The 14,057-nt window shown below is 37.9% G+C and overlaps 1 protein-coding gene across 3 annotated transcripts; it reads left to right on the plus strand.

Moving 5' to 3' along the window:
• The first annotated feature begins 629 nt into the window (after positions 1-629).
• On the plus strand, positions 630-13,632 carry RNFT1 (ring finger protein, transmembrane 1). Of its 3 annotated transcripts, XM_080825713.1 has the most exons (10): positions 677-803; positions 1,675-1,780; positions 2,289-2,746; positions 2,978-3,054; positions 4,697-4,797; positions 6,286-6,439; positions 7,043-7,201; positions 8,102-8,167; positions 11,254-11,355; positions 11,883-13,632. In XM_080825713.1, exons 3-10 carry the CDS (start codon positions 2,344-2,346, stop codon positions 12,015-12,017), a joined length of 1,197 nt encoding a protein of 398 aa, XP_080681839.1. In that variant the 5' UTR covers positions 677-803; positions 1,675-1,780; positions 2,289-2,343; the 3' UTR covers positions 12,018-13,632. The 3 variants fall into 3 exon arrangements, with proteins under 3 accessions (XP_080681838.1, XP_080681840.1, XP_080681839.1); XM_080825712.1 differs by lacking the exon at positions 1,675-1,780 and having other exon boundaries at positions 630-803; XM_080825714.1 differs by lacking the exons at positions 1,675-1,780; positions 7,043-7,201 and having other exon boundaries at positions 640-803.
• Positions 13,633-14,057: the final 425 nt, after the last annotated feature.

The raw sequence follows: 14,057 nt of genomic DNA on the forward strand, positions 1-14,057 counted from the left end.
CCAAATCTCCCTCCGACTTCTCTTAGCTTCTCCTCCCTCAAGTTTTGGCAGGGTCTAGCTCACACGGCGCCAACTTTAGCATCATAACGAAAAGCCTTTTCATTTCAGTTAAAACTTCACCACCCAGCCACAACTCGGTCAGGGGTTAAGCTCGAGAAACGCAAACGCGAACACCCGAACGCTCTCGCTCCGCCCCGCTCTTTCAGAGACGGGCCGAGCCCCTAGCTGACGTGGCATCTCTAAGTCGGGTCCCAGGAGACGGGCTTGAACTGAGACCAGGGTGATAAGCAGCCTCCACAGGGCAGGTGCCCAGGATCCTGCGGGATGAGCCGGGGCCGGCCTCAGACAACCCCCAACATCAGGCCTCTCCACCGAGGGCAGGCTACCAGAACCGAAACATTTTTAACTCAAAATGTCCAGATCTCTGAGGCTTGTGGCGGATTACACGTATATATGCACACAGAGACAGCGGCTTATGGTTTAATGCAGACGCCTATACGGGCGGTCTTCAGGCGCAGCCCACTACTAGCCACAGCTACCACCCCCACGCGGCCTCACGGCTACCGGGTTCCCAGGCGCCTCCTGTCCCTCGGCGGGTTGCGCGGGGGCGGGCACGCGGCGGGCAGCGCACGCGCGCGTGAGGACGTCCGGGGAGCGCGCGCGCCGCCGCCGCCACCGAGCTGGGCCGGAGTTGCCGGTAATGGGGTCTGAAGGTGATGGCCTCGATTGAAGGCCTCGAGGCGGGGTCTTCCGCTGTTGCTGCGCTCGCTGCCGAGGCCTCCGTTCACTCTTCGTCATGAGAGGTCAGGCCTGGGAGAAGCGGGCGGAGGCCGGGGACCGCGGCGAATAGGGCGGGGGGGGGTGGTGGCGGGGTTGGAGGTGGGAAATAAATGGGGCACTCGAAGCTCGAACGTGGGTGGAAAACTGAGCCCTGGGGATTCCGGAAGAGTTGCGTGCGTTTGCTTTTAAATTTTTCGTCCCCTTTCTTGCATGTGTTTGGAGGAAAAGTGGGAAGGTTCTACGTTTTTATTCATGGAAAAAGATACAGAAACTGTCTCGTCCAACGTTGGTCTTTGGAGGTTTGAGGGAATAAATAGCACCTGTGGCGTTGGAGCATCGGTGAAAGCCTTTGAAGGCATTAAAAACCACACCGCCGTACAGTAACTGAAAAAAAAAAAAAATTCAAACTTAGGCATGAAATAGAATGACAGAACATACCCTGACGTTAACCCTAGCTTCCTCCTACTGGCAGTCTGGGATAAGGCTCTGCGTTCTGTCCGCTGGGATTCTGACTCTAGCATCTTTTGCCCACACTGGTCATTTAGGGATCCTTCCCTGCCAGTGTCTTTTGTTCTTCCCACCCCCAACCCCCACGTCCCCAAAGATGATGACATTTTTTATGGGCAGACTATATTAACTATCCTTACTCAGACTAAAGAGTTACCTAGCAATTACATGGCGACTCCCCAAGTCTCCCTATTTTAAAGGTATTTGGGTCGCTGTCTTTTATGGGGGACGGTAATACTCTTGGAAGTAGTTATTAGACAGCTTTTAAGCCTTGGGAAAGCTATTTCAGCATAAAACGAAATTTGTCGGTCACTTAAGTGAAATGTGTTTATCAGTTTTCCATGATACTTTAAAAGGCATTAAAATTTAATTTTTTTTTCTTCCTAGCCTTTCTAAGCATTAAAAAATACAGTCTGATTTTTATGGAATGTAGAATCTCCATCAGAGATGAAACTGCTCCATTCGGGCTGAGTAAATGTACTGATGTATTCAAGTATGAATGAGTATTCACACATTATTAACATCTGCTGGGCACTCATACTTTGACTATTTTGCGCTTTCCTTCTGTCATTAGAGAAGGCGGCACCTGAAACTAATTTTTTTTTTTGTACCAGATGTTCCCTAAAAAATAGTTTGGGTACAGCCTTTGCATTAAGGGAAGGGGGATGAGTCTAGTAATAAGTGATAGATAGGGGCGCCTGGGTGGCTCAGTGGTTTAAGCCTCTGCCTTCGGCTCGGGTCATGATCTCAGGGTCCTGGGATTGAGCCCCGCATAGGGCTCTCTGCTCAGCAGGAGCCTGCTTCCCTCTCTGTCTGCCTCTCTGCCTAGCTCTGATTTCTCTCTGTCAAATAAATAAAATTAAAAAAAAAATAAGTGATAGATAACCTGAAGATAATTCATCAACTATGACTGTTGGCCTCTAGAATAAAGGATTCCTATGAGCAGTATTTGTCTGTATTTAACTGTTCACTTAGAATATTTTCTGCTCTTTGATTTTTAGGAGATAGAGCCCTGAAACAAAGAAATCTGGATCACAGAAAAAGTATTCAAGGGTCATGCAAGCCAACTGTAGCCAACTGCACAGCCCTCCAGGAGCTGCAGGCAATGAGGATGCCTCAGTCTCCCAATGTATCCATACAAAATTGACAGGAGAAGGTTCTTGTCTTCATTCTGGAGATGTTCATATCCAGATAAACTCCATACCTAAAGAATATGCTGAAAATCCAACCTCCAGAAATATAAGGTCAGGTGTCCATAGCTGTACTCATGGATGTATACATAGCCGCTCACGGAGTCATTCCCACAATGAAGCAAGGCAGCCTGATGATACTGCCACAGAGGCTGGAGATCATGGTAGTAGCTCCTTCTCAGAATTCCGCTATCTCTTCAAGTGGTTACACAAAAGTCTTCCATATATTTTGATTCTGGGTGTCAAACTTGTTATGCAGCATATAACAGGTAGAGTATAATAAAACATTGAATTGTTTCATTGTCAGTTAATTTTATTTCTTTATTGGTAATCTACTTGAAGCTTTGTACTTTGTTACATTTAAAATTATATATGTTTTATAATTTTTAAAATTATATATGTTTTAAAATTATATATGTTTCCTTTAAATTCATGTCATTGTGTTAGCTCTTGGATTTTTTTTTTTTCTGTTCAATTAACTGGAACTTATTTCCTAACAGGAATTTCTCTTGGAATTGGGCTGCTTACAACTTTTATGTATGCAAACAAAAGCATTGTAAATCAGGTTTTTCTAAGAGTAAGTATAACAAATAACTGAAAAAACCATTAAATGTTTCTCTCTGTAGAATTAATTATATACTCGCTTTTGAGAGAAATAGGAATTAAGATAGCTTTCTTGAAAATTTAAATAGACATGTTATAGCATCCATGATACATTAAATTTTGTTATCTAAATGATCTGTCCTAACACTAAACTGTTTCACGTTATTTTCTTTGTATGTTGAGTCCCTGATAGAAAAAATAAGATTAAAAGATTCAGAATTCACTATTTGATCTGATTTGTCAAGTGTCCTCATATTTTGAGTAATTTGACCAAACTATATAATATCATTAAAAACTTTAGCTGTTGCCCTATAAAATTTTAAAATAGTTAAATAAAATATACATCAAATGGGTATTAAACTGTTTAGGTCTCTCTTATTTAATGAAAATTAAACCCAAATAGTTTTTCCATAACACAAATGACAAATTATTAGTCATATAAATTATTGGGGAAAATAGGATTAGTTTATAAAATTTCACCTTCAAGCAACTTTGAAGGGCTGTATCTCTGTAAAGGATCATGCATTCTGACCTGGATGTTTGTAGTTAGAACCTATCAAACCATAAAAATGTAATTCAGGGTTTAAAATAGGTAAAACTTTTATAGATTTTATTTATTTGACAGAGAGAGAGAGACAGCGAGAGAGGGAACACAAGCAGGGGGAGTGGGAGAGGGAGAAACAGGCTTCCCACTGAGCAGAGAGCCCAATACGGGGCTCCATCCCAGGACTCCAGGATCAGGACCTGAGCCAAAGGCAGACACTCAACTGACTGAGCCACCCAGGTGCCCCTAAAACTTTTAATTAAACTAGTAATTAAAACAATTTTAAGGGGCACCTGGATGGCTCAATTGGTTAAGCATCCTACTCTTGATTTCGGCTCAGGTCTTTGTGAGACCAAGCCTCTGTCAGGCTCTGAGCTCAGTGGGCAGGCTGCTGCTTGTCCCTTTCTGCTCCCCCTCCCTGCACCCCATGCTCTCTCTCTCAAATAAATAAATAAAATCTTTTCTTAAAAAAATTTCAGTAAGGGGTGCCTGGGTGGCTCAGTCAGTTAAGTGTCTGCCTGCCTTTGGCTCCTGTCATGATCCTGTAGAAGCAGGGAGCCTGCTTCTCCCTCTCCCTCTGCTCCTTCCCCTGCTTGTGCTCTCTCTCTCTGTCAAATACATAAAATCTTTTTTTAAAAAATCTAAGTGATACTAATAACAATTCACCTTGTTAAAATCTTACTGAATTCTTTGAAAATTATACTTAAAAATCCTGATAAATGCATTTTTAAAGTTCTGTTTTGTCAGGGAGGCAAAAATTCCTTTGCAGAAATAAAGTTTGTACTTGGACGGGTCCTTTATGTTAGCTTGTAGAAGTTTGGGTTTCTTTGAAACCTGGGTAATGTGGGTAATGTTTTAATACAGTGAAGAAACTTGTATTTTAAAAATGTATGAGTTCTGTTTTGTTCACTAAAGATAAGAGTGTGCTGATGTACAATTTAACAATATTTTTATTAAGATTAATCTATTAAAATGTTCTAAGTTAATAAAAATAGTCATTAATTAAAATAGTTTAATGACATAATTCTGGCATAATTCATAGTAACAAATTATAAAATTGTTTATTTTTCAGGAAAGGTGCTCAAAGATTCAGTGTGCTTGGTTACTGGTATTCTTAGCAGGATCTTCTGTTCTTTTATATTACACCTTTCATTCTCAGTCACTTTATTACAGGTAATTTGAGGTCCAAATACACAATCACATTTTTTAATGTAATCATTTATTCCATAGCACTTTGCATATATCTTAACTTGTATATAATTATTGCTAGAGTTTAATTTTTACCTGTGACTCATTCAGATTTATATATCAGTGCCTTGGCTTATATAATTATTGTTAGAGTTCAGTTTTTACCTGTGACTCATTCAGATTTATATATCAGTGCCTTGGCTTATAGCAGGTTCTATTTAATTTTTGATACTTAAATTACTTATATAATCAATAGTTTTGAATACCATTCAGTTGTTTCTGGTGGTCTTTTTAAATTTTTATTTAGTTTTGACAAATATTTTATATATTTGAGATAATACAACATGATGTTTTGATATGTATACATTATGAAATGATTACACAATCAAGCTAATTAACATCCATCACCTACTTTAGTTATGTGTGTGTGGTGAGAACATGTTATCTGTTTCTAGAAACAAGGCGAAGACTTAGTAAAGGACAGTAGTTAAATTTCCATGTCAGATGGAAGTGTTTTGAATTTTTGGCTCTAATCGGGTAATTAGAAGTTTTGGCTTCAGTAGAGCTGGAGAGATGTTACAATCTAGGATATAGTTTCTAGGGGGAACCAATACCACTCAGATTGCATTGGGTAGGTAGGTAGGGGGTAACAATCAAAGATGACACCTAGGATTTAGTCTTAGCAACTGGCTGGATGGTGATGCCATTTATGGGCTGGGAAAGACTGGGGAAGGAACTGATTTTGCTTTGGACATGTTAAGTTGGTGAGATCATATAGAACTGTTAAAGAGATTATAGCTATATGTCATGAGCTTAGAGTCAAGGTTAGGGCTATAAATTTTGGTGGTATCCAGCATGTGGTTGATATCTAAAAACTATGGAACTCTCCAAGACTAATGAGGGACAGAAAATGTAGACAGGAGAGGGGGGAGGACTGCACATCCCTATATTTAGAGGAGGAGGAGTAAAGGAGATTTAAGGAACCATCCATCACATAATGAGAACTAGAAGAGTGTGATGTTAGAAGTCTAGGAAGAAATAATTCAGAGAGGGAAGGTGGAAAATGAGAAGTGGCCTTTGAGTTTAGCAAGACAGAAGGAATTGGTGATCTTGGCAAAAGCAATTCAGTGGAAAGGACAGAATGAACCTTGATTGGGATTGGCTGAGAAGACAATAGCAGATATCTAGTGTTTATGAATTTTTTAGATTACAAGCTAGCTTTCCAACATGCTAGGAAGACTGTTTTTCTTTATTCTATGGAGGAAACATTTGAAATTTAAACACCTGAAAAGTCTCTTTAAAATAAGCAAAATGATTTTCTGCTCTATTTACATGAACTCTGACATCTTGCCAAACTCACATTTTTTACACATCAAATTAAAGTAAAATATTTGGTAGCAAATTTAAAACCCCTATCAAAACTTGACCTTTGTATGTTGCTTTGGTTAAGTTTTGATGTTTTTCTCTTGGTAGCTTAATTTTCTTAAATCCTACCTTGGACAATTCAAGCTTCTGGGAAGTACTTTGGATTGTTGGAATTACAGACTTCATTCTGAAATTCCTCTTCATGGGCTTAAAATGCCTTATTTTGCTGATGCCTTCTTTCATCATGCCTTTTAAATCCAAGGTAAGAAACTAACATGGCTTATTGAAAAAATGTTAGCAAACCACACCAATGCTATTTAGTCTTTGTTGAAATGACTCTTTAATAACTTTTCAGTTTCCTAAATAACCTAATTTAAATTATCTGTATTACTTCAGACTGGCAACCATTTGCTCAAAGACTTGAACCCAAATATTAATCTAGTCCAATAAAATCAGAATTATATTTGCTTCAGAATAATCTAAAAATCAGTCTCCACATCACACATAGAAAAACAAAATTTAGATTTGTACTTCTGTTCTCCTCTAGGGCTTTATCAATTAATAACTGATAACTGACTATATTCAGTGTTTTTCTCATATTCATTAAAAACTTAAATATAAATTTTTGTAATCAGCAAAAATGTAAATTTTACTTAATAGCATACATAAAAAATTTTCACTGTGTCATTCTTTGGAAACAAATCGCTCAATAATGAGAATGAGGTTGCCAATCATAACCATTATCATTATGAAGATTAATTTTATATTGTGTCAAATACTTGTGATTATTTCAGTCCAGTATGAAATATTTATGCTATGTATATAAGTAGCTTGTGTAGCTGGGTTTTTTTTCCTTCCTTTTTAGGGTTACTGGTACATGCTTTTAGAAGAATCATGTCAGTATTACCGAACTTTTGTTCCCATACCAGTTTGGTTTCGTTACCTTATAAGCTATGGGGAGTTTGGTAATGTAACCAGACGGAGTCTTGGGATATTGCTGGCTTTACTCTACCTCATACTAAAAGTAGGTAACATGGGGCACCTGGGTGGTCAGGTCATGATCCCAGGGTCCTGGGATCAAGCCCCACATCAGGCTCCCTGCTCAGCAGAAGAGTCTGCTTCTCCCTCTCCCTCTGCTCCTTCCCCTGCTTGTGCTCTCTCCCCCCGACCAAATAAATAAATAAAATCTTAAAGAAATAAATAAAAGTAGGTAATGTTATAAATCTTCTCATTGTATAATGATTCATGTGATGATTACAGATTTTACATACTATTGCTTTTGTCTTTAACTGTTTTATAGCTTATATCACTAGTTTGAAGTAATGGCAGGTTCTGTATCTACTTTTAAAAAATGGAAATATTTATCTTTATCTTAATCCAGTAGTTCTCAGATTTAATTGGGGAGTGGACCTCCACATAGCATGGGTAGAGTAGAACATACCCATCCCCGAAAGTAGTATCTGTCCATACACAAAATTCTTGAACTGGTATACTGTCCTGTTGCCCTCAAATTAATATGAAACTTCAAAAAATCTTAAGTACGGGGGTGCCTGGGTGGCTTATTTGGTTAAGCGACTGCCTTTGGCTTAGGTCGTGATCACTGGGTCCTGGGATCAAGCCCTGCATCGGGCTCCCTGCTCAGCCAAGGGTCTGCTTCTCTCTCTCCCTCTGCTCCTCCCACCTACTCTTTCTCTCTCTCTCCCTCCCTCCCAAAGTCTTGGGAAAAAAAAAAAAAGTTGGCTTAAACCTATAAATTGATAAGATATTACATAACTGAATTTTAAATATATTTAGAATGAAATGAATATGCAATGAGCATTACATTAATATCAGTATTTGATATTATGGGAATTTAGCTTTGATCTTTGGGTTTAACAGACAGGGCTCTTTGAATTCAAGAATTTTCTCTTATTTCCTTTTTCAGCTTTTGGACGTTTTTGGACATCTGAGAACTTTCCGACGGGTTTTGCGAATATTTTTTAAACGACCAGTAAGTACTTTTTATCAGTTAAAGAAAAAAACACCTTTTCTACCTTTCTTCATTATAAAAATGTTTTAGTTCATAAATGTTACAAGTATGGATTTCATAGGGCACCTGGTTGGCTCAGTCAGTAGAGCATGTGATTCTTGATTTTGGGTAGTGAATTCAAGTCTGACATTGGGCATAGAGCTTGCTTCTTAAAAAATGTGTGGATTTCATAATTATGTGCTTTTTTAGTACTTTGGCACATAGGGATATGATAATAATTTCAGTTTTATTTCTGTGATAAGTTTCTTGACTTGAATGTTGACAACCACCTGATAGTTGATGTGATGCTTATATTTTTGAATGTGCCACTTCAGATCACTTGACATAAGGGTATATATACATTCCCTTAAGAATCTTGTCATGAACTTTTACAGTTCCTTTTTTTGAAAATTCACATGGGGTGCCTGGGTGGCTCAGTCGGTTGAGCATCCGACTCTTGGTTTCAGCCAGGTCATGAAATCAAGCCCTGAGTTTGGCTCTCTACTCAGCAGAGGGTCTGCTTGAGATTCTCTCCCTCTCCCCTGGTCCCTCCTCCTTCAGCACCCCCTGCTCACACATGCTCTCTAAAAATATATAAATACATAAATCTTTTAAAAAATTTTAAATAAATTTTAATAATTTATTTTTAAATTAAAAAAAAATTTTTTTTTCACAAATGGTGGCTTTGTGTACTTCCATTAACTCTTTAGCTCCTGTAAAAATGCTCTCATTAGGGGGTGCCTGGGTGGCTCAATGGGTTAAAGCCTCTGCCTTCGGCTCAGGTCATGATCCCAGGGCCCTGGGATCGAGCCCCACGTCTGGCTCTCTGCTCAGCGGGGAATCTGCTTCCCTTCCTCTCTCTCTGCCTGGCTCTCTGCCTACTTGTGATCTCTGTCAAATAAATAAGTAAAATCTTTTTAAAAAAATGCACTCATTATAATTTATTGTGTATACAAGAAAAGCTCATTACCAAAAATCTCCTTTAAATCTTCTTACTGGAAAAATTTCCCCACCAAGTCAATTCTATATATACTAATAAGTTCATAATGTGGAATTTAACAATATATTGAAACTCTAGTGTCAGTTATAAACTTGATTATTATGTGATTCCACTGATGTTACACATTGCAGAGAAAGGCTCATTTGCTATTTAGTAGTCTCAAAGGTTATCAGTACTCAGATATGGACAATCTTTGGCTAGACAGAGCTAGTAATCTTTTATTTTTTTAAAGCAAGCTCTATGCCCAGTGTGGGGCTTGAACTCACAAGCTCAAGATGAAGAGTCACATACTCTACCAGCTGAGCCAGCTACGTGCCCCTAGAGCTACTAATAAGTTTTGCTGCATCCTACTCAGACTTCATTCTTCAGATAGGTACATTAAAATTGAGAGTTCTGCTTAGATGAAGTTTATTGAATTGATTATGTGAGTATCAACCATTTTACTATAATTTAGTAAGGCTTGTGCTGAAATACTTTTGAGATAGTCACTCTGTGAGGCATAAAGAGAAATCACAGTCTTTGATACTCTTTGATTTACTCTTGAGTCTCTCATGAATACATGCATATACATAATCCTTAACTTTGCCAGGGAAATGGCAATCACCATCAAAATAAGTCTTCACCTAAAGGGAGTCTGCAAAATGCCAGACAGGAGTGCTTTTTTTTTTTTTTTTAAGGTTTATTTATTTATTTGAGAGAGAAAGAGGAAGTGGGAGGTGCAGGGGTAGAGGGAGAGAGAGAGAAACTCTCAAGCAGACTGTGCTCAAGCCCCCCCAAGGCAGGCCCAATCTTTACGGCCCTGAGATCACAATCTGACCCAAAACTAAGTCTGATGATTAACTGACTGACACCCAGGCACCCCAGGAGTACTATTGTAAAAGTTTGTCAGCTTATGCTTATGTATCTGCAGTGCACTCTGCTAAATGACATTTTAATGAAGGGAAATCGGCATCAGGATCATTCATCAGTGTTCCAGTTTGTTTCTGGAATCTTTAATATCACCAGACTAAAAAAAAATCTTATTTTTAAATATTTTTATTCTTTGAGTCTTTGTTTGATTTAATTAATTCACAGTATTTAGTGACATAAGTTTAGACCATAGCCTCAGGTTGAGTCAGGTCATGCTTTGCTCTCATTACCATGACTGAACTTGGTTATTCTTACCTCTCTTCAGCCACTTTTTCCTCATTATTTCTATAAAAAGGTGACCTTATTGGCAACATTTTGTCCTGTCTAGTTAATGACTATATTCTACTCAATTTGGTGAGGAAGTTATTAAGGTTTTAAAGAGATCAAAAACGTTAAGGACTTTAGGAGAAAAGGAAATTCAAAGAATAGTGTTATCATTCAGTCTGTTTTGACAGTATAACTCTGTCCTGCAACATTTTGCAATTCCAGTCCTTTTGTAAAATTTTATTTTTTCCTAGTACTAAGTCTTCTCTGACTTTAGTGATAATTAAGGATGACAGTCAAATTATTTTTAGATTTAGTAAAAGGACACTGTTCAGTGGTCCCCAGACCTTCTTCATTTTCAGTTCACTTAGAGAACTTACAAAAGTTAGATTCCTGGGTCACATCCCAGTATGTCTGGACCTAGTGAGTCAGTCTCCAGTGTGGAGCACAGAAATCTATGTTGAAAGCTATCTCTACATGAGTTACACTCAGCCTGCCAAGCTTTGAATGGACTGTTTTGAACCAATGCCATAGATAATAAGTGGACTATTTGGTAATACACATAATACATGAATATTGATTTTATAATAGTTATATTTCAGATTGCTTAATCTCTTAACCCAGTTGGATTTATAGCATTTTCATCATTATTATTATTAATACATCTTAAGAGTCTTCCAAGATCCTATTATGTATCTAATGAGTTCACCTGGATGCATGTAGTCCATCCAGACATGGTTCTGCGTACACAGTTCAGTTTTGAAATGTTTGTGTCCTTCAGGAGAGTCTTCAAATGCCTAGTTCCAGGGAGATTTGAGAAATACAGCATCACCTATGTATTTGAGTAACAGGAAAGAAAAAGATCTGTAGATGAACAGAACTTTTTTCTTCATAGAGTTACGGAGTGGCTGCCAGCAAGAGACAGTGTTCAGATGTGGATGACATTTGTTCAATATGTCAAGCTGAATTTCAAAAACCAATTCTGCTGATCTGTCAGGTAAGTATATTTTTTAAGCATACCAAATACAGTACCTTCTCTGAGTCACAGGTGATATTTATTTAGTTGAAAGGAAAAAATCTACAGTTGTTTAGCCTAAAGTAGCCTTCAGGCCACATACTCGTAATTTCTTACCTGTAGTCAGAGATTTGGTGGATTAGCTAAATCTTATCCCTTATTCTAATGATTTGTATGCAGAGGAATGTATGTAAGGCCCTTTCTTACACTTTATGGCAGTTACTCTCAAAGACTTTATTAAGCTGTGAAGTCATTATACTTAAAGTTATCATCTAGGGATAGCATATATTTTATTAAAGGTCATTAAATGAATAGTCAGAAGAATACTATTGGCTCTACTACTGACACTGCTTTGTGTTTTTGAATGTATTTTGTTTTCTTATTTGTAAAATGAAGGGACTGGTGCTCTCCGAAATTCTTTCCAGCTATAGAGTATGATTCTCTGCAATGTGATGATTTTAAATTAAAATGTTATCAAGAATAAAGTCTAATTTTTAATTCCCTTACAGCATATATTTTGTGAAGAATGCATTACCTTATGGTTTAACAGAGAGAAAACGTGTCCACTGTGCCGAACTGTGATCTCAGACCATATAAACAAATGGAAAGATGGAGCCACTTCATTCCACCTTCAGATATATTAAGTTGTATAAACTATAAAGGCCACAAAACACTAATTTCGTTTGGTTACACTGACTATTGATAAAGACATTAGAATGGGTTTTCAGGACTAGAAGTTAAGGAAAATGGCTTCATATGGTTTTAGATTATTATAGTAAGATTTAAGTGTGCAGTCAAATTTATCAAAAGATTAAAAGAGAGAACCTTATGTTTTAAGAAGTATATAACTAATGTTCAGCCTAATGCATATGGAAGATTTATTCTGTCCTTATTTGACAGGTGGTTGCAGTGTTAAATTGTGAATGTTTTCTCATTAATGTTATCAGAATGGTAATTGGGTTACTAAAACTAATGGTTTTAGAGGAACTCAGGTATTCTTTTCCTGACATTGTTTTCAGAATAAAGAATATTTTTCATAATATTTTAAGATACAGGTTATCTGAAAGTAGGATTTTCTTTAGCATTGACTTTTGTAGTTCCCATTCTAAAAATTCTTAAAATTTTCATAAAGTTTGTATTTTTAAATGAAAGTTCTAAAAGCTATTTTTTATCTGTACACAATCAGATTTTCTAAGTGAAGATTAATTTACTGAGGATGATATATTTTAATACTGTATTGCTGTTAATATGCTTAGCAATCAAATGAGAACAGATGATTTAAATTCATTGTGGACCTCATACATACAATCTGCCATCAGCTTTAATGTACATGATACTGCTTTTTGTATAGTGCCATGAACTATCTTAAAGTAACTATTAAAATAATCACATGGATTACAAACAGCTGGCTTCACTGATGATTTGAATAGTGTGATAAATGAGACCTACTCAAATTCTACAGAAGATTCCCCTTATAAAGCCTTCTCCAAAAAGTTTGGGAATCTTACACTTGAGTTGTTTCTTGAGAGATTAAAGCTTACACTCAAGAGGCTTCCAGGAGACGCCTTAGTGTAGTTTGTTTGCCTCTAGGTACTTCTTATACAGGGTGATAGAAAAGGTAATGAGGCAGTTTCTCTCTCCCCACGAAACCTTTAAGACAGAATCAAATCTTTAACAGAAGTATGAAGGACTGGGGCACCTGGGTGGCTCAGTTGTTAAGCATCTGCCTTCAGCTCAGGTCATGATCCCAGAGTGCTGGGATTGAGCCCCACATCGGGGCTCCGTGCTTCTCCCTCTCCCTGCTGCTCCCCCTGCTGTGTGCACTCTCTCTCTGTCAAATTAATAAAATCTTAAAAAAAAAAAAAAAACTATGAAGGACTGATTATATCTAGAGTAGAAGTTTCTGCCCATTTTCTCTCTTAGCATTAATCAGTTTGCACACAAGGAAAAGATAGTGGAAAGGAAAAGCTGGGAGGTAGAAAACAAATTTATAGTATTAAGACAAAGTCTAAACCAGCATATGGATAAATAAGAACAGTGACCAACCAGCTACAGATTAAGTCACTTCCATGCCTATATAGCCACCCAAACTGACAAGAGTATTAGAAAGCTGGGCACCTGGGTGGCTCAGTAGGTTAAATGGATGCCTTCAGCTCAGGTCATGATCCCAGAATCCTGGGATCGAGCCTGCTTCTTCTGCTCCCTTTACTGTTTACCCTGACTTGTGCTCTCTGGCTCTCTCTGTCAAATAAATAAATAAATTTTAAAAAGAAAAAAAGAATATTAGAAAACCTATAATTATTTTTCCTACATAAATATTGCCAAGTTATAAATACAACTGTTGCTAATCAGTGATGATATATTTAACTCTATTACCTACTTTGAGAACAGTTGCAAATATTGAAACAAGCTTACTTGGCCTTAAATCACTTTCTTGACTGTGATGAAGCCAAGAGTTATTAGGTTTACAGCAGGAGAAGATTGAGAAAGGCAGTTTGGGATTAGAATCTGAGTGTGAGGGTGCCTGGGTGGCTCAGTGGGTTAAGCCTCTGCCTTCAGCTCAGGTCATGATCTCAGGGTCCTGGAATCGAGTCCCGCATCGGGCTCTCTGCTCCGCAGGGAGCCTGCTTCCTCCTCTCTCTATCTGCCTGCCTCTCTGCCTACTTGTGATCTCTCTGTCAAAT

This window comes from Martes martes (assembly GCF_963455335.1).
Source record: "Martes martes genome assembly, chromosome: 16".
Classification (NCBI taxonomy): domain Eukaryota; kingdom Metazoa; phylum Chordata; class Mammalia; order Carnivora; family Mustelidae; genus Martes; species Martes martes.

Coding starts and splice junctions, on each gene's coding strand:
- RNFT1 (XM_080825712.1), top strand. CDS start 2,344: ATGCAAGCCAACTGTAGCCAACTGCACAGCCCTCCAGGAGCTGCAGGC. Junction 6,440..7,042: donor TCATGCCTTTTAAATCCAAG/GTAAGAAACTAA, acceptor CTTCCTTTTTAG/GGTTACTGGTACATGCTTTT. Junction 7,202..8,101: donor TACTCTACCTCATACTAAAA/GTAGGTAACATG, acceptor TTCCTTTTTCAG/CTTTTGGACGTTTTTGGACA.